Source organism: Oryctolagus cuniculus, chromosome 6, assembly GCF_964237555.1.
Source record: "Oryctolagus cuniculus chromosome 6, mOryCun1.1, whole genome shotgun sequence".
Classification (NCBI taxonomy): Eukaryota; Metazoa; Chordata; class Mammalia; order Lagomorpha; family Leporidae; genus Oryctolagus; species Oryctolagus cuniculus.
In genome coordinates this window covers 168,367,435-168,387,119 of record NC_091437.1, presented here as the reverse complement: position 1 = coordinate 168,387,119, position 19,685 = coordinate 168,367,435, and the positions used below count along the sequence as shown (strand labels likewise).

The window sequence follows — 19,685 nt, the reverse complement described above, 5'->3', positions numbered from 1 at the left end:
CTTTGAGCAAATTCCTTAATGCTCTGTGCCTCTGTTCCTGACCTGTACAAGGGGTAGCAGCCTGCAGGGAGGTTTCCTACAGCCATGGAAACTGGCTCCGTGCCTGCACACAGTTGGTGCTCATAAGTGCTGACTGTGGTCGCCCTCATTGTTATTGCTGGGGACCCCAGTGTCCTGCACTTGGGGGGGGTCACACGAGTCCCCTGGAATCCATGGGTCCAAGCCTGCCCTCTCCCTGGGGCCTCTCTCCAGCCTCTGCTATCCCAACCCATCCTCCCTAGGGGTCCTCCCTCCTCCCTCCACCGCTTCCCCTTCCCCAGAGACCCGCCAGCCCACTCCCCCACCACCCTCTGAGCAGATTGTAGCTGCACAGCCACCCTGACCGTCCAGCGACGCCAGTCCCTCACGCCTCGTCTCTGTGGCCTGCACGGCACGGTTGCACCTGGCTCCTGGCCCTGGGTGCTAGGAAACCCAGTGGGACAGGAGCCCATGGCTCCCCTCCTGCTCCGTCTGAGCCCACCCTCACGGGCACCTCGAGCTCTGGACTGCCAGCTGGTCCTGGAAGTTCCCAGCCAGACTGCCTGGGTCGGGTGGGCAGCAGGTGCAGGGGGCGTGGAGGAGGCCCTTTCTGCCCGTCCTTCCGTCCTCACAGAAGGGCCGCGGGTCCACCCAGCAGAGGCCGAGTAGCACACTGCTCCCTTTAGTGCAGCTGTCCTGTGAGAGGGAGGAACTGCTGACCCTTGGTAAAGCAGGTCAGGCAGTGTTCAGAGTCACAGCCAGGGGAGGGTAGCGGGGCTATGACTGGGCAAGAGGCATCTACAACCAAGGGACAGAGTGTGCGATGTTCGTGCCCAGTGTCCAGCACCTCGCACGGCTGTCCCTGCCTGGTCCCGGACTCTGAGCAGGCGCCGGCTGAGCGCTAGACACCAGACGGTGCGGGCACAGGATGCAGGCCTTGAGGCCGGGTCAGCCCCCAGGGCAGCCCGCCGTGGGGCGCGAGCTGACCTTCGGTTTTCGAGGGTGTCACCCGGTGGGCCAGGGATTTGGGTCAGTGCGGGTCATTTGGGTCACTCTTTCCATGTGCCCGCGGGCGGCGGGAGAGGCCAAGGATGCCCGGGCCAAGCCCCGCCCCTTCCACGGCCCCGCCTCCACGGGGCTCGGCTCCGCCCCATCCCCCCGGGGTCCTGGGAGGGGAGCCGGAAGCCACCGAGACGGTGGAGCCTCCGAGCGGCCCAGAAAGGCCGGAAGTGGCGGGGCAGGCGCGGGCGCCGCGGTCCGTTTCCGGCGCCGCCGCTCGCTGGCGAGCTCCGGGCGCTCTTCTGGGCGGGTGAGTCCGCGCGCCCCACGCGCCCCTCTGCCCGGGTTCCCGCGCCCCGGGGACTCCGGCCCCGCGATGCCTGCACGCACTGCCTGCCGGCCCTTGCTCGGAGAGGCCTTGGGAACCTGGCTGGGACGGGGTCGCCCCGCGAACCCGGCCGCGTGGCGGCCGCCCCGGTCAGGGGCCTGAGGCGAGCTCGCGCTGCCGGCTTCCCCGGGCCCTCTCCCTCGTGCAGCTCGAGAGCTGTGCCCTGGGCGGGGTAGGCGCTTCGTCTTTCTGGATCCTGGCTGCCGCGCAGGGCCTGCCCCGCTCCACAGGGGCCCTCCTGCGGGGTCTCTGCCTGGGCCACCCTCCCTGTGCCGGAGGCGCGGGGATTCCACACACAGGCCGCTTTCAGGGCCAACCGCTGCCCCAGAAAGTCTGCTGCTTCCTTTCCCACCAACAGGGAGACTCCCTGGGGTCGGTCGTTCAGTGGTGGACGGCCCAGCTCCGATTATGTCCCCGGGGCTGATGCTGTCGGGCGACAGGAGAGCGTGACTGGATTTTGGAGTTCATGTCCTTGGAGGCAGAGGCTTCTGGGTCCACTCGCGTCCATTCTACAGTCCATCATTCCGGCCCGTCTCTAACCTCCAGTCTGTCCTGCCTCCACTTGCTGCCTGTGGACAGCCAGACTGGCGCGTTCGACCCCATATCCTCATGCTGGCCTCTCACCCTGGCCTCGGGCCCTGAGGAAGTGACCGTTAACTAAATCAGAGCTTCCTAGCTTAAATGCATTCGTAGTTTTCTGTGCCTCAGCACCATCGTAATTATAATTGTGTGTGTGTGTTGTAACTGTTTCCCCCACCAGGCGCACCACGCAGGCGGGGTCCTTCAGCCCTCACTGCCGCACCCTGGCTGCTCAGCTGAGTGCCTGGCACGCGGCACCCACTCCACAGGTGTTTGTGGAGTGACTCCTATCACACACACGCACAGAAAGATGAAACCGGCTTGGGGGGGCACGTACTCGAGTGTGATGGCTGCTTGGGTCCACGCTTGTCCTGCTGCGGAGCATCTGGGTTGGGGGGGCAGAGAGCACAGTGGCCCCTGATTAGCCTGGAAGTAGGGGCCTGCCACCCACCTCTGATGCTTGCTTCTTGCCAACAGGTCTCGGCAGGACTTGTGGATGCCACCCACCCAGCCTCATGGTAGGAAGCCCGACTGCCTCCTTTTCCACACAGCCTGTGAAACCTCACCTCTTGCTTTGGGCGTCAGCCCTGCCAGCTGGGCCTGGGCCCAGCTCCTACGTGGCCCTTGCCAGGTCCAGGCAAGCCCCCTTTGCTCCCTCCCCAAGGCAGTGAGCAAACCTCCACTCGGACCAGAGCCACCTGAGGCTCCTAAGGGGGGCGGGTTGTGAGATCACCGTAGACTGGGTCCCTCTCCCCCAAACTACCCTGCCTCAGGATTTTACAGCCAGAAGAGCCCATCACCGTCTCGCCCAACTCCTCCTTGCACTTGCCTGAGACGTGCTGTGAGGTGGTGCCAGAATGGGGCTGGCACCCAGGGGTCCCTGGGGTGCTGGTGTGTGTCCTTTCAGGAGGCGGTGACATTTGGCGATGTGGCTGTGCACTTCTCTCGGGAGGAGTGGCAGTGTCTGGACTCTGGCCAGAGGGCCCTCTACAGGGAGGTGATGCTGGAGAACCACAGCAGTGTGGCCGGACTAGGTGAGGCTGCACCTGGGGACCCCACCCGCGTCGTCAGTCAGCACCCACTCAGGCAGGCCTCTGTCAGTGGTGGGGGATACGGAAGCTGAGTGCTCAGGCTGACCAGGGGCCCTGGATCTGGGAGTGCCAGGCTGGCTGCAGGCATACGCCTGTCACGATTCAGCCTCCAGGGCAGACAGAATTCCAGAGCTGGTAAAGCCCCTCTTCCTGAGCTATTACGTTGTGAGAAGTAGAACCCGAACTTGAGGTGACTTCGACAAAAGGAGAAATTATTGCCTTGGGGAATCCAAGGAAATGGTTGTCAGCCAGAGCCAGGGGTGGCCGCAGTGCCCTCTGGGGGCTGTACAGATGCTGTCAGGGCATCTCCTCACCTATCCTGCCCTGCCCCTGTCTTCCCATTCCTGCCTCCACCAGAGGTGGCCACTCCAGCCTCTTGATCATCTTCATGTCCTCCTGGGATGTGCTCTGTTGTTGGACTGCAGCTTTGGGAAGGGTGTGTGTGTGTGTGTGTGTGTAACTTCTCTTTCCTGCAACCAGACTCTCTCTCCATGGCCCCATGTCCTCTGCAGCACTACAGTGCGTGAGCATCCTGGACCCTCAGGAAGGTTTCTGGTGTGGGGAGGGGGCCGCAGTTGGTGAATCAGCTGCTTTTCAGGATGCTGGACCAGGCCTGTGCCCCTTGGTCCTGGCTGGTCTAGCAGAGTCCGGAGCTTTCTGACGTTTTGTCAGTCAGGCCCAGAGCCCTGTCTGCATTCCTCCTGGGGTTGCTCTGCTTTGTTGATTGCAGGTGTCGTTGTTTCTCGTATTAGCTTCCATTGACCCTAAGATGCTGTGCGTTGTTAACACACCAGATGCACCATTATTATCTGTAAATTATTTTAAGAAAGGCGGCATGCTGCTGATTGTAGCATATTTCAAAAATTAAACTTATGTTTGATTTTAAATATTTATTTATTTGAAAGGTGGAGTCAGAGAGAGAGAGAGAGTCAGGTCTATTCACTAGTTCGCTCTCCAAACAGCTGCAATGGTCAGGACTGGTCCAAGCTGAAGCCAGGAACTAGGAGCTGCTTCTGTGTCTCCCACATGGGTGGCAGGGGGCGAGCACTTGAGCCATCTTCCACTGCTTTTCCCAGGCCATTAGCAGGGAGCCGTATTGGAAGTGGAGTAGCCAGGATACAGACTGGCACCCAATGGGATGCCAGTGTTGCAGGTAGTGATCTAACCTGGTATGCCACAGCCCTGGCCCCAAAATGTATGTTCTTTAAAGAGCTCTGTTAGACTCATTTGTACATGGTTTACCATAAGCCACTGAAATAGAAAGGGAAAGACACGTGGTGAATTGGCTAGGGTATTCTTTTTTGCACAGCCGGTAGTGAGTCACATCTGCGCTTCGTGCGTGATGGTGGCCTGTGAGCCCTCCCCTGCGCATGGGTGGGGTTTTCGTCCATCCATCAAGGTTGACAGGAAGCTTTCTTGCTTGGCATGTGGCAGCCAGTGACAGACCACCCGGCTGTGCTGCCATGCTGCCCTTTCTCAGGCCCTCTGCACACAGCTGCTGGCTTGCCAGTGACTGGAATTGCAGTCAGTCCTCCACCAGCAGTTGGCTTCTTGTAGAGATTTATTTATTTATTTGAAAGGCAGATTTACAGAGAGAGAGCTTCCATCCACGTGTTCTCTCCCTAAATGGTCACAACAGCTAGGGCTGGGCAAGACTGATGGCAGGAGCCTAGAACTGCATCCAGTCTCCCACATGGGGTGGCAAGCACCTAAGCACTTGGGCCATGTGCTGCTTTCCTGGCACATTAGCAGGAATCTGGACAGGAAGTGGAGCAGCTGGGATTTGAAGTGACACTCATTTGGGATGCCAGCATCCCAGGAGGCAGACAGCTTAGCCCACTGTGCTACAGTGTTTGCTTGTTCAGTCTCAACTGCAGCATTTTCCACTTTGCTTGTACAATAGCTCCTTGCTTCAGTGCCAAGTTCTTTTTTTTTTTTTTTTTTTTTTTTTTATTTTTTTATTTTTGACAGGCAGAGTGGACAGTGAGAGAGAGAGACAGAGAGAAAGGTCTTCCTTTTGCCGTTGGTTCACCCTCCAATGGCCGCCGCTGCAGCCGGCGCACCGCACTGATCCGATGGCAGGAGCCAGGATCCAGGTGCTTTTCCTGGTCTCCCATGGGGTGCAGGGCCCAAGCACCTGGGCCATCCTCCACTGCACTCCCTGGCCACAGCAGAGGGCTGGCCTGGAAGAGGGGCAACCGGGACAGAATCCGGTGCCCCAACCGGGACTAGAACCCGGTGTGCCGGCGCCGCAAGGTGGAGGATTAGCCTATTGAGCCACGGCGCCGGCCAGTGCCAAGTTCTAAGACAACGTTTTGAGACAGAGGGAAGAACAGACTCAACATGTGTTGTGTGATGCTGGTGACAGCTGCAGAATGATGATCTGAGCATTGTGGGGCCGAGTTCATGTTTGTACATGGGACGGAGAACATGTGTATGCAGGCAGTGGTGGCGCCTGTGGCTGAGCTCACATGTGTACGGGCAGTTGTGGCATGTGACCAGATACACACGACAAGGGCGGTGGTAGTGCATGTGCCTGTGTGTTCACGTTTACACGAGCGGTAGTGGCATGTGACTGAGCACACTGGTGCTGGATACATTACTACCTGGTTGATGATGATTTTAAGTTCAAGTTGTGTCCAAAGTTAGAGACGGGGAAGTGTGTTATAAACAGTCTGTCTTGGAATCCTCCAGATATGGTAATACCACACAGGCTTTAGTGTGTTGTAAACATCTGTTCCGCTTCTCTCGTGCTCCCATCAAATTTTAGTTTAGTATTCTCCAGTTTTTGCCTATGAGTTGTGCCTTTGAAATTTATTTGTTTGTTTATTTTTAAAGATTTTGTTTATTTGGGAGGAAGAGTTACAGGCAGTGAGAGGGAGAGACAGAGAGAAAGGTCCTTGGTTCACTCCCCAGATGGCCTCAATGGCCAGAGCTGCACCGATCTGAAGCCAGGAGCCAGGTGCTTCTTCCCAGTCTCCCATGCGGGTGCAGGGGCCCAAGCACTTGGGGCATTTTCTGCTTTCCCAGAGCTGGATTGGAAGAGGGGCAACCGGGACTAGAACTGGCACCCATATGGGATGCTGGCGCCACAGGCAGAGGATTTACCTACTGTGCCATGGAGCCAGCCCCCCGCCCCCCGCTTTTTTTTTTAAAGAATTATTTTATTTATTTGGAAGAGTTACAGAGAGAGGTAGAGCCAGAGAGAGAGAGAGAGAGGTCTTTCATCTGCTGGTTTATTCCCCAAATGACCTCAATGGCCAGAACTGAGCTGATCTGAAGCCAGGCGCCTCTTCCAGGTCTCCCACATGGGTGCAGGGGCCCAAGGACTTGGGCTATCTTCCATTGCTTTCCCAGGTCATAGCAGAGAGCGGGATCAAAAGAGGAATAGCTGGGACTGGAACCGGCGCCCATATGGGATGCCTGCACTGCAGGCTGGGGCTTTAACCCACTGTGCCACAGCACCAGCCCTGTGCCTTTGAAATTTTAAAATTTCTTTCCTACTCCCAAGCATTGAGGTAGGCAACATTTTCTCCTGTGGATTTTATAGTTTAATTTTCTCATTTGAGCCGGCGCCGTGGCTCAATAGGCTAATCCTCCACCTTGCGGCGCCGGCACACCGGGTTCTAGTCCCGGTCGGGGTGCCGGATTCTGTCCCGGTTGCCCCTCTTCCAGGCCAGCTCTCTGCTATGGCCAGGGAGTGCAGTGGAGGATGGCCCAGGTGCTTGGGCCCTGCACCCCATGGGAGACCAGGAGAAGCACCTGGATCCTGGCTCCTGCCATCGGATCAGCGCGGTGCGCCGGCTGCAGCGGCGGCCATTGGAGGGTGAACCAACGGCAAAAGGAAGACCTTTCTCTCTCTGTCTCTCTGTGTCCACTCTGCCTGTCAAAAATATAAAAAAAAAAAAAAAGATTAAAAAAAAAAAATTTTTTTCTCATTCGTGTCATGACCCTAGATTTCTGTTGGAGTTCAGTAAAAATCTTGTTTTATTTTTCGTCAAGAGACAGGTGTTTTACCAGCATCATCTACTGAGTAGTCTCACCTTCCTGTGAAATGTTTGTTTCTGAGCTCGGGTCTCCTCCCTGATCGTTCTTGTGGGCCAGCTCTCTGCTTCTTGATTTGGATTAGGTGAGTGGGATTTCCACTGGGCGTGGCTTGAGTTCACTGAGAGCCTTTTGGAGCAGTGATCCCTGTGCATCTGAAGCTTCGGTTCTTGTTGTTTTGTGGATCTCTCTTGGGCGACTGTGCTTCAGCTGATAGCTGCAGCCGCCCACCAATGCTGCCAGCCTCGGAGGGCTCCGTCGAGCCCCTTTGCTAGTTGGTGATTCTGCCCTGTTCTCCAGGAGGGGGCTCAGTGACTGAGAGTTCGTGCCCTCCCTGCCATAGCCCTCACCTCTTTTCACCTTGGCAGTGGCCAGCCTGATGTTGAACAGGGCCCCCGAGGCTTGTTGTGCTCTGTGCATCCACAGAAGCATGTAGGGATTGACTGAGTTTTCTTTTTGATTTTAAATAAGAATTTCAAATTCTTGTTCCTTATTGATTGAGATAATCACACGATTTTTAAAATTAGAGTAGTAAATTACAACTGGTATGTTTTGAGTACTCCTAGAATAAACCCTACCTAGTTTACAAATAATTACCTAATTACCTTATTTACAAATAAGTTTTGAACTCTGCTGGCCAGTAGTATATTTTGGATTTTTGTATGCCTGTTCATAAGCAATGACTTAGATATTTCTTTTTATTGTCTTTGTATAATTTTGACGTTTTTGACAAGCGGCATTTGGCATACAAATTCCATGAAATAAGCTGGGCAGGTTTTGCTGTCTTTTCAATTTCGGGAAGAATTTGTAGGGTCAGGGTCACTGTGTTGGTTGTGATTGGCTTTTGCCACGAGTCCGTAGTAGCCTTTTCACAAAACGGGCTTTCGTTTTGCTGATCTTTTTTGTGGGGTGGGGGGCAGAGATGTTGTTGTATGTCTGTTTTGTTGAATCCTATCCCACTTTTATTATTTTGTTTCTTTTGTTGGGGTTGGCTGTGTTGTTTTGTTTACAGCTTCTGGAGTTTAATAGTTATCCTCATTTGTGTTTTATTATCCTTGTTTCTAGTAAATATGTTTTAAAATTGTATCTTTGCATACTGCTTCTGCTGTATTTTGTGAATTTTGCCCATGATAAACATAGCTGCCATCTAGTAATCATTTGGTTCCCCCGGGGCTGGCATCCCCGAGCTGCGCTTGTGCGGTTGCTTCCATACCAGGTGTACCTGGTTGGGTGCCTGTGGTGTGGTGGTGGTCCTTGCGCTTCCATGACGCCCTTCACGGCTGGACACAGGTGTTTCCCTGTTGCTGGGGTCCTGTCTGCATCTGAGGGCTTGAGCTTGTAGGCTGCAGACCTGTGGGATCCCTGCCTCTCTGTTCCCAGAGACAGGAAGCTTCCAGAGCGTGCCGGCCCTTGCGGCTCATGCTCGTCCCTGCACTGACTGGCAGTGAAGCAGGTTGCCAGGTGGGCACACACCAGGCTCCCCCAGAAGGGATCCTCTGCACAGGGACTCCGGGCTGGGAGACCCCTGGGTGAGGATTGTAACCTAGACCCTCTGACTTAAAGTCTACTTTGCTTGCCTGTTTTTATTGTTGTTTTTTTTTTTTCTCTTATTTTTTAACCACCCCTGCCTCTTTGGTGTCTCTGCTCTACTGAGTGAAGTGCTGGCTTGTACTGAGGCTTCTTTCTACCTAGGGTACAGCTGTCCTGTCCTTTGCAGAAGTTTTAGTGACTGGACCACATGGGAGTCCAGAGCCCTCCATATCCACCCCCAGGAGCTGGACAGATGAGACAGAACAGGGTGCAGTGTACTCTGACGCACATATGCAGAGGCTCTGCTTGTGCTCCAGCCCCACTGCCCCTTACTCCTGGAAAGCAGGGGGCTAAGGCCTGCACAGGCCTCCCAGCATGCTCCCCGCATCTCATGTTCTGCCCCCCACACAGCAGGATTCCTGGTCTTCAAGCCTGAGCTGATCTCCCGGCTGGAGCAGGGACAGGAGCCATGGGTCCTGGACCTGCAGGGAGCAGAGAAGACCGAGGCATCAAGGAGCCCCGAGACAGGTGAGGCTTGGGCCCTGCTGCAGAGATGCTCTGGGGTGAGGAGGACCCACACACGCGGCCTCCGGTGAGGAAGCGGGCAAGTCCACACGGCCAGGCTGTGATGCCTGGGCACTGAGGGGGAATGGGAGAGACCAACCTGCAGAAAAGCAAGGACACATCATCCTACATCTGTTCAACTTCTGCTACCAGTACTTTTGTTAAGCAGGCATACAAATCTCTAGATCCAGCAACCTGGCTCTCAGCAGCCCCTCCTCCCTGCATTGGTTCTCTTCCAGAAGTTGGGGCCTGGGAGACCCCAGCCTGTCAGGTCAGCTTCTAGGGCTGCAGTAGACTCTTGTGACCAGGTGGCTGAAACAGCAGACGTTTGCTACCTCACAGTGGTGGAGGCCAGAGGCTGAAATCGGGGTGTCCGTAGGGACTCCGCATGAGGGCTCTCAGGAAGGACCCTTCCTTGCCTCTCCCAGCGTATCATGTTTTCTGGAAGTCTTGGCGTTGCTTGGCTTATAGACGTGGCACTCGTAGTCTCTGCTCTGTCTTCATAAATGCCTCCTTCCTGTGTGTGTCCAGTTAGAAGTCAGCCTGGGGCCCCGTCGTGCCCGGTTACCTCTGCAGCACCCCTATTTCCCAGTGAGCTGCACTGTGGTGTGTGTAGACTCAGGGTGGAAATGCTCAGTCAGCCCAGGCGCAGGCTGCTGCCCTAGGATTAGCTCCCTCTGGGCACCTGTTGCCCCTGCTCAGCCTGCTCTGTAGCCATGCTGCTCCTTTTAGTGAGGCACCAGGGTTTGTGTGCATCCCAGCAGCAGGAAGGAAATTCACCTTCTGTCACTGTTGTGTCCTCACAGTCACTGCTGCAACAGGGCAGAGCCTGTCTTCACAGATGCCATGTTCTCCTAAGGCCAGCTGGAGGCAGGAGGGACAGTGCAGAATTGTAGCTTTCTCTTTGGTACATACATCCCCAGGCCACTTGGAAGGGCCCAGAGGGATCCTTTTATTTATTTCTTTATTTTTTAAGATTTATTTTATTTATTTGAAAGAGTTACAGAGAGAGGGAGAGACAGAGAGAATCTTCCATTCATTGGTTCACTCCTCAGATGGCGCAGGGGCCTGAACTGAACCAGTCCAGAGCCAGGCACTTCCTCCAGGTCTCCCACGTCGGTGCAGGGGCCCAAGGTCTTGGGCCATCCTCTGCTGCTTTCCCAGGCACATTTACAGGGAGCTGCATTGGAACGGTTGGGACTCTTAACAGGTGCCCATATGGGATGCTGGTGCTGCAATCTGGGGCTTTAGCCCACTGTGCCACAGCACTGTCTGCCAGAGGGATCCTTTTAAACACAGGTATATTTTCTCTCTTATTATAATGAGATCCCTGAGGCTAGGTACTTTGTGGGGAAAAAAAAAAAAAAGAGGTTGCTTTGGCTTAGAGTTCTGGAGATTGAAATTCCAAGGGCAGTGGCCCCATTTGTTTGGCCTCTCGACAAGGACCTCACAGTGGATGGTGTCACAGCAGGAGTGTGTGTGAGAATGGAGGTGAGAGACTGGGGTCCCAAAGAACTCTTTTATTAAAGATTTTATTTATTTATTTGAGAGGTAGAGTCACACACTGAGGGAGAGACAGAGAGAGAGGTCTTCCATCCGCTGGTTCACTCCTCAGATGGCTGCAATGGTCAGAGCTGGGCCCATCCGAAGCCAGGAACCAGGAGCTTCTCCCGGATCTCCCATGCGGGTGCAGGGGCCCAAGCACTTAGGCCAACTTCTAATGCTTTCTCAGGCTAAAGCAGAGAGCTGGATCGGAACTCCAACTGCCGCCAGCACAGGTGGAGGCTTAACCCACTATGCCACAGCTCTGGCCCCCATAAGAACTAATTCTTTCCAAGTGCAGCACCTCCAGTGACTAGGGTCCTCCTCCTAGGTCTGCCTCTGAACATCATAATTGGACCAAGTTTCTGCTGTTAGTCCTTGGAGTTCACACTCTTGAATGAGTTTGGGGAGACATTGTGTTTGAAACCTCACTCAAACATATTGTGTGCATTGCAGCAGGAGGGAGAGCTGTGTTGCTTTGAGGAGGGTCATCAGGAGCCCTTGGCCATAGCTCCAGCCTCCTTGGTTCTACTGACCTACCACTCCATGTTATGCTCTTCCTGTTCAGAGTCTTCCGGATCCCCCTTGATTAGGGACAGAGCCATCAGGGGGTCAGTTAAAACGTAACCACCATTAAAATATTTCCAGGGTGGAGGGGAGATTTTATTTGAAAGGCAGAATTAGAGGGGGGGGGAGACAGATCTTCCATTTGTTGGTTCACTCCCCCAAATGGCTGCAACCACGATTGGGCAAGGCCAAAGCCAGGGGCTTCATCCGGGTCTCCCATGTTGGTGCAGGGGCCCAAGCACTTGGCCCATCTTCCACTACTTTCCCAGGCACATTAGCAGGGAGCTAGATTGAAAGTGGAGCAGCCGGGACTTGAACCGGCGCACGTATAGGATGTTGGTGTTGCAGGCAGCGGCTTTACCCACTACACCACAATGGTGCCTTCTTATTGATTTTTTTTTACCTAATTAATTTATTTATTTATTGACAGGCAGAGTTAGAGAGAGAGCGAGATCTTCCTTCTGTTGGTTCACCCCCAAAAAGGCCGCTACGGCCGGCGCACTCCGCCCATCCGAAGCCAGGAGCCAGGTGCTTCCTCCTGGTCTCCCATGCGGGTGCAGGGCCCAAGCACTTGGGCCATCCTCCACTGCCTTCCCGGGCCACAGCAGAGAGCTGGACTGGAAGAGGAGCAACCAGGACAGAATCCGGTGCCCCAACCGGGACTAGAGCCTGGGGTGCCAGCGCTGCAGGCAGAGGATTAGCCAAGTGAGCTGCGGCGCCGGCCTGTTTATTTTTTTAAAGACTTATTTTATTTATTTGAAAAAGCAGAGTTACAGAGAGAGAAGGAGAGATAAAGAGAGAGGTCTTCCTTCTGCTGATTCACTCCCCAAATGGCCAGGCAGAATCCAGGAACCTGGAACTCCGTCCAGGTCCCTCAAGTAACCCATACTTCTCCCAGAATAGTCGCAGGAAATCCGGCGCTGAGAAATGCAAGCACAGCCAAGTGCTTTGTGGCACCCTCATTCTTTGCTCAGTGGTGGCCTTGACTGCAAGCTCCTAGCCACAGTGCACAGCAGGAGGCCCTGAGCAGTGTCCAGCATGGCAGCCAGGACCGCACCATGCTCTGTCCTGCCTCTCCTCGGGGGCCTCCACCTTGGAGGCAGAGACAGCAGAGAGCAGTACATGCGGTGTGTTTCAGTGTCCTGCTTTCTCAGCCACACAGCAGAGAGGGGCTTGGGAGGCCGAGCAAGCCCTGTTGGAGAAACGGATGTGCCATGGTCGTGCGATTGTGCAGGTGAGGGCCAGGCCTGGAGTTGTCAGTGTCGTCTTTTTACTTGGCACATCCTTGCTGCATAGTAAAGGTGAAAAGTCTGGGCTCGGGGCTCAGACCTGAGCTGCTTCCTGACTCTCATGGCCTTGGTGGCTTCCCCTCTGAACTGTTCCCAGTGGGTGCAGATGCTGCTGAACTCACTGGGTCGTGGAAGAGTGATTGCGGAACCATTCTTGCTTATACATAGAAGAGGCTCAGGAGATGGTAGCTCCTTCCTTGCTGCAGGGTTGACAAGATCCTTCGCAAATTACTAGGAGCTCAAGACACCAGCAGTCATCAGGAGTTGGTAGGAAATGAGAGGCTGGCCGGCGCTGTGACTCACTAGGCTAATCCTCCACCTGTGGCACCGGCACCCCAGGTTCTAGTCCCGGTTGGGACATCGGTTCTGTCCTGGTTGCTCCTCTTCCAGTCCAGCTCTCTGCTGTGGCCTGGGAAGGCAGTGGAGGATGGCCCAAATGCTTGGGCCCTGCACCTGCATGTGAGACCAGGAGGAAGCACCTGGCTCCTGGCTTTGGATCGGTGCAGCGCGCCCACCGTAGCGGCCATTTTGGGGGTGAACCAATGGAAAAGGAAGACCTTTCTCTCTCTCTCTCTCTCTCTCACTGTCTAACTGCTTGTCAAAAAAAAAAAAAAAAAAAAAAAAGGAACTGAGAGGCTGAAATTGGGGATGTGGGGTCACTGTGGGGTAGAATCTGGTAAGTTGTTACTGACTGTGGTCATGACCATGGTTAACGAGAAGTCTGGACCCAGAAGAGGTGTTGTGTTCTCTGGGATTTCAGAGTTTGGATTCCGGAAGGAAGCCTGCATTTATTTGGAGATTAGGGAAAGGAGATGTCAGAAAGACCTCTTGGAGGTGAGTGGACTCCTCCAGAAATGTGCAGCCGCAGGGAAGAAGTCAGTGTGGGCCAGTGGGCCAGTGGGTGGAGTGGCTTAGACACAGCTGGAGGCAGTGGAGAAGTCTAGGGTCCTGCTCAAGGAACAGCCGCAGGGAGCAGCTGCGAATCGCCTGGGCAGCCAGCTGTCTGCTGAGAGCCCCGGGAAGCTCTCAGCTGCTCTTCAGCCTCAGTCTCACGCATTCCTGCCGTTCAGTTCAGACGCCTGCTGCTCTCAGCCTGGTCCCACCCTCTGAGGCTCTGCCTGGTCTCGTTTTGCTTCTCGTGGACTCTGCCTTGCGCCAGAGCCCCGCACGATGGCCCTCTCTGCTCTTGGGGTGTGTAGCTCTTGGCGCTCTGCCCAGCACACTACAAGTACTTCATCATTGATTGTGTGAATGAAACCAAATTTGGAGAAGTATCACGGCTATCACACATTTGGGGTGTGTCACAGTGCTCACTGCAGCTTGTCTTGGGAAGTGATGGCCTCCCCACGGTCACTGTCATCTCTCTGAGCGCAGGACCTAAGAAGCATTTTTATTTTCTGCTTGTTTCAGATTCTAGGAAGAGGACTGACTACGAACAGGCCTGTGGGAGTACAGTCACTCCAAAACCAGAATCCAGCGTAACGATGGTCAGAGCTCTCCCACAGGGTTTTTCTCGAGGTCTTGGTTATGGAGACACTTGTGATTCTGAGGTCTGGTCAGAGAGTCATCCGCACAGCCTTGGCCTGAGAGTGAGGAGCTCCCGCATCCAGAAAAACTGTCCAAGCAAGGGCTCTGAGGCTCCTGAGACCCTCACCACAGACGCTGCCCGGGGATGTAAGGAGCTGGTGGGCAGTGGCATGGATTGTCAGCCTGGCAACAGTCAGAGAGAGAGAGCAGAAGGAGCGCTGCAGAGATGCGAAGCATGTGGCCGAGGATTCGGGCACACCCCAGATGCTGCTCTGCCCTGGGAAGTCGACATGCAGAAGAAACCCAGCAGATGTCAGGAGTGCCAGAAGACTCTCCCTGCCTGCCTGCAGGGAAAGCATCCAGGTGGCTGCCATGGAGAGAAGCCGTATGAGTGTGAGGAGTGTGGGAAAGTCTTCAGGCTGTGCTCGCAGCTTAATCAGCATCAGAGAATCCACACTGGAGAGAAACCGTTTAAATGCATTGAGTGTGGAAAAGCCTTCCGACTGAGCTCAAAACTTATTCAGCATCAAAGAATTCATACAGGAGAGAAGCCCTACAGGTGTGAGGAGTGTGGAAAGGCCTTTGGCCAGAGCTCAAGCCTCATCCACCATCAGAGGATTCACACAGGAGAGAGGCCCTATGGTTGTCCCGAGTGTGGGAAAGCCTTCAGTCAGCAGTCACAGCTGGTCAGACACCAGAGAACTCACACCGGAGAGAGGCCCTACCAGTGCAAGGAGTGTGGGAAGGCCTTTAGCCAGAGCTCAACTCTGGCTCAGCATCAGAGGATGCACACTGGGGAGAAATCTCAGATCCCAAGGACTTCAGACAGTCCAAGCCCAGTTACACATCAGAGAATTCACTCTGTGGAGAAGCCGTTTAAGTGTGATGAGTGTGGGAAAGCCTTTAGATGGATCTCTCGCCTTAGTCAGCATCAGCTGATCCACACTGGAGAGAAACCTTATAAATGCAACAAGTGTACAAAAGCCTTTGGTTGTAGCTCACGGCTTATTCGTCATCAGAGAACTCACACTGGAGAAAAGCCATTTAAGTGTGACGAGTGTGGAAAAGGCTTTGTCCAGGGCTCACACCTCATTCAGCATCAGCGAATCCACACTGGAGAGAAACCTTACGTTTGTAATGACTGTGGCAAAGCCTTCAGCCAGAGCTCCAGCCTCATTTACCATCAGAGGATCCATAAGGGAGAGAAGCCCTATGAATGCCTGCAGTGTGGAAAAGCCTTCAGTATGAGCACACAACTCACAATACATCAGAGGGTTCACACTGGAGAGAGACCCTATAAATGCAACGAATGTGGAAAAGCCTTCAGTCAGAACTCCACCCTCTTCCAACACCAGATCATTCACGCGGGAGTGAAGCCCTATGAGTGTAGTGAGTGTGGGAAAGCCTTCAGCCGGAGCTCCTATCTCATTGAACACCAGAGAATACACACAAGAGCCCAGTGGTACTATGAATACGGGAACACACTGGAAGGGTCCACTTTTGTGAGCCGTAAGAAAGTTAACACTGTGAAGAAACTGCATCAGTGTGATGACTGTGAGAAAATATTCCGGTGGCGTTCACACCTGATTATACATCAAAGAATCCACACTGGGGAGAAGCCCTACAAGTGCAATGACTGTGGCAAAGCTTTTAATCGGAGCTCAAGGCTTACTCAGCATCAGAAAATCCACGTGGGATAAGCCATTTGCCTGTATAAATGTGAATAAAACTACAGCCTTAACTTACGGTTTTATATGAGATCCTTTGTACTGACAGTTTAGAGTATCAGGAGCGATTCAGAATTGCACTGTTGAGAAAGAGTATTGACCTTCATGCAAACTGTTTATTTGCTGGAATGTCTGACGCTAACTAACCCATTGGATGAAGCCCATGTCTCCAACCCGGTGCCACCTGTAGTTCTGAGTCCCTGGGGGACACCCCAAGGCCCTGCAGCCGAGGGGGAAGCGTGTGAAAGGCCCTGTGAGCCCTGCAGCGCTGAGTGAGTTCATAGTTCCGCAGGATGTTTTCCTCAGAGGGCCAGTCCCAGGCTGGCTCCCACAGTAGGAAACGTGTGGCTCATGTCAGAGGATGTCTAGGATCCCTCCCTAACCCGTACGCCCTCCACCTACTCTTTCCAGAAGAGCAGCCCAGGGAAGGGGCAGGCTGGGGAAGTGCCACTGTTGTCACTGGAGTCAGGGACACCTGAGGCCCAGGGCCTGTGTGCTTATCTGAAAACATGAAATTGTAGGGTAACTGGAAGAACGTGTGTATGGGAGCACATCACACTGCCTGGCAGGGAGTAGTACTGTGGGTGACTTCACGTGCCCCCCCTCCCCGCCATGTATGTGGTCCAGTCCCAACCCCACCTCCTGTGCCTGCTGCCCCCAGTGCTTTCCTGGTCATGCGAGGCTGCTCTGGCTAATCTGACAGGCTCAGGTTGTACCCATCTGACACTGTCCTGGAGCATGTAAGGCCATCATCCCCAAGCTCTGCTTTGCAGGGTGAGACCTACAGTGCTGGCCTTGGCCCTGTTGCTGGTGTCCTGGTCTTTAGCTGTGGACTATGCCAGTGGACAGTAGTCATCGGGACCCATGTGAGACCTGCTGGTCTTTGATGTCTGCTGGTTAGTTACAGTACAGTATTTGAGCCAGAAAGACCCATCCCCAATGGAGAGAAACTTCATGGTGTTGTCCGTGAGCAAGTGTGTAACCAGAGGGAGCTATGGCCCAGGCACTTTATGAATCGGTCCAGTTGAAGCAAGTACAGGCCCGTGTGTGGCCAGGAGCTCTCACTGTTGGTGTCTGTTGGGCACAGCAGAGTTCAGGGTGGTTGTGCCCATAAGATTGTGTCTTCGCAGCCTACAGGTGGGGATCAGACCCCACAACTGCACCCAGACTGTCCACTCTAGGGACAAAGAACCACCACCTCGTCTCCACCTACAGCAGTCTCACAGCTGTGAGATCTGCGCCCACTGCAGTAGCTTTCATCTCATCCCTTCAGCCACCCACTGTTCAGAGCTTTCTCTGAAGGGGTCAGTGGAAGAGTTACAGGGACGCTGCAGAGGTGTGTGATGTCCTCAACCTGTGAGGGCTGCTGTGGAGCGGGAGGGGGTTCGGCAAGTCATGGGCTCAGACAGTCACCTCCACATCTAGGACGGTGTGAGATGTCTCCTCTAGTGGGCTGCAAAGTAAAGCTTTAGGCTGTGTGGGTTACCCAGTGACAGGACCAGAGTGTTCTCGGTCTACGGCCTCATAAGGCCATTTTGGTCCCTAGTAGCTGCTCCTGCTCACTTCCTGGCTAATGGTCAGGGGGAGGAGTGGTCGATTATATGGAGTTAGGGAACTTCCAGGCTCTGTTCTGCTTGCCTTCCTCCCACTGCAACCGACCAAGAAGGGCAAGGCCTGACGTTTGAAATGGTTCTCAGCTCCTGACAGCCCTAAAACAGGGGCTGGCAAACTTGGGGCCTTGCTGCATGCGTTGTGTGGTCCAAGAACTGAGGGTGTTTTCGGTGTTTCTCAATGGCTGGGGGCAGGGGAGAGGACGACAAAAAAACAAAGACAACAAAACACCATTTTGTGACATTTGAAAATTCCACTAAACCTCAGAGCAGGGTTTTGGTGGAGCAAAGCCACACCTATTTACAGGCCGGCCTCTGCCGCGGCACCAGCCCTCCACACTGCCTGCCTCATGTTGCGCTCGGAAGAAGCTTCATGCCCTCCAGCTGCAGGGGAATTCTTTTTCCTCTCAGGGGTTTGTTCTCCTGAATCCGCCCACGTGACTGAGAGCGAAGCCGTGTGGTCGATTCTGTGAAGTCGGTCTGGACAAGAATGGGACGAGGAGTTCTCCGGCTGCATCCGCGTGAAAGAGGTGTGTGACGTGTGTGTGCCGTGAGCCCGGGGTGTCAGTGCTGCGCGGGTCTGTTTCAGATCCCAGTGGAATGAACACCAGGGTGAGGCGTTCTCACAGGCACTGTGAGGTACTGCAGTTGTGTATTCTTTCAAGCTCCGTGTCAGCTCCAGTCCATATATCAGTAAACTCAGAGAATTTTCAGAAGTGTATTTCAGAGGAACTTCAAAAAGATTTGGATTTCTATTTCAGTTAATAAACCTGTAACTTTGGCCTGAAATTGCTTCTGTTTTCAAATTCAGACTGATAATCGACTTAGCCGTGAATTGGAACAATTTTGTGCTCCCTGGAAGCTTCGCAAATGAACAGCGAAAGGCAGGGCCTGGCTGGCTTGTGTATCCCCATTTCCCAGAGTGTGGCTCACATCAGGTCCCCAGAGATGGCTGCTGAGTGAATGATGCACTCGGAGCATCCATGCATCTGGGTCAGGACACCGAAGAGAAACTCCTCCAGCAAAAAGTTTCCACAGGGGACTGACTAAGGCTAACAAAGCCAGATGCCAGCGTCTTCTCTGCAAGGCCTTGTGTAAGCCCTGGGGACGAAGATGGAGAGGGCCACAGGGCCGGCGATGTGGCACAGTGGGTTGAGCTGTTGCCTGTAATGCTGGCATCCAGTATGAGCGCCAGTTCAAGTCCTGACTGCTCCACTTCCCTGATAATGTGCTTGGGAAAGCTGCAGATGATGGCCTACTCGGGCCCCTGCACCTGTGTGGGAGACCTGGATGGAGTTCCAGACTCCTGGCTTCGGCCTGGCCCAACCCCAGCTGTTGTGACCATTTAGGAAGTGAACCAGTGCATGGAAGCTAGCGCTCTCTAATTGTGCCTTTCAAATAAATAAATGGGGGGGGGGGGGGAGGGCTGGACAAGGGACACGGCCAGTTGCCCTGGCATCTCAGGCCTGGTCGGGGAGACTGCACGTAGAGGAGGATGGGGAGGCCTCCCAGCCACAGTATCAGCACCATCTCAGCCAGGCAGGATCAGGGCAGTCACCAACTACCTGCACCTGCCACCTCTTACTGTTTGGCCATGGAGCTAAGAATGGTTTTTAATTGGTTGAAAACAGTTTGTGGCACATGACACAAATGTTACCATTCATGAAGTAACTGTTGGTAGGACGCTTAGATAAAGTAAGTTAGAGGCAGTGGGTGAAAGAGGTGGCCCCTGGACCTCCAGGCCTGCTCCACAGCTAGGAGGATCCAGTCCAGCTGGGTCCTGTCAGCTTCCACTGGATCCTGCTTGCGCCATCCCCTGCTCTCTGGCACTGGGGCTGTGCAGCTGCAGGAGCCCTGATGGGCACTTTAGTTTGGTTTCCACTTTTCCTATGTGTGTCTTGGACACCACACAACACCTGTATCTGCCTGGTCCCTTGAGACATTCATAGCCATTTGGGAAGTGAACCAGCACATGGAAGCTAGTGTGCACTCCCTCTAATTCTGCCTTTCAAATAAGTAAATCGGGGTGTGGTGGGAAAGATGGACAAGGGACAAGGCCAGCTGTCCTGGAGTCTACAACAGAGTGAACTGGAACAAACCCAGAATCTCCAACCCCAGAGACACCAAAAGTTCAACCTAAGGACTGAAGGCAGCTTGGGAAGCAGAGGGGCCAGGCCAGCAAGTCCAAGCAGGACCAGGTCTCCTGAGGA

At 54.2% G+C, this 19,685-nt stretch overlaps 1 protein-coding gene across 12 annotated transcripts; it reads left to right on the top strand.

The window, feature by feature from the left end:
- Positions 1 to 1,094: 1,094 nt before the first annotated feature.
- Positions 1,095 to 18,264, top strand: ZNF7 (zinc finger protein 7). Of its 12 annotated transcripts, none has more exons than XM_070075691.1 (5): positions 1,256 to 1,327; positions 2,462 to 2,502; positions 2,892 to 3,018; positions 9,064 to 9,177; positions 14,022 to 18,264. In XM_070075691.1, exons 2-5 carry the CDS (start codon positions 2,500 to 2,502, stop codon positions 15,836 to 15,838), a joined length of 2,061 nt encoding a protein of 686 aa, XP_069931792.1. In that variant the 5' UTR covers positions 1,256 to 1,327; positions 2,462 to 2,499; the 3' UTR covers positions 15,839 to 18,264. The 12 variants fall into 12 exon arrangements, with proteins under 12 accessions (XP_051685489.1, XP_008250141.2, XP_008250143.2 ...); XM_008251917.4 differs by having other exon boundaries at positions 9,061 to 9,177; XM_008251916.4 differs by having other exon boundaries at positions 1,267 to 1,327; positions 2,859 to 3,018.
- Positions 18,265 to 19,685: the final 1,421 nt, after the last annotated feature.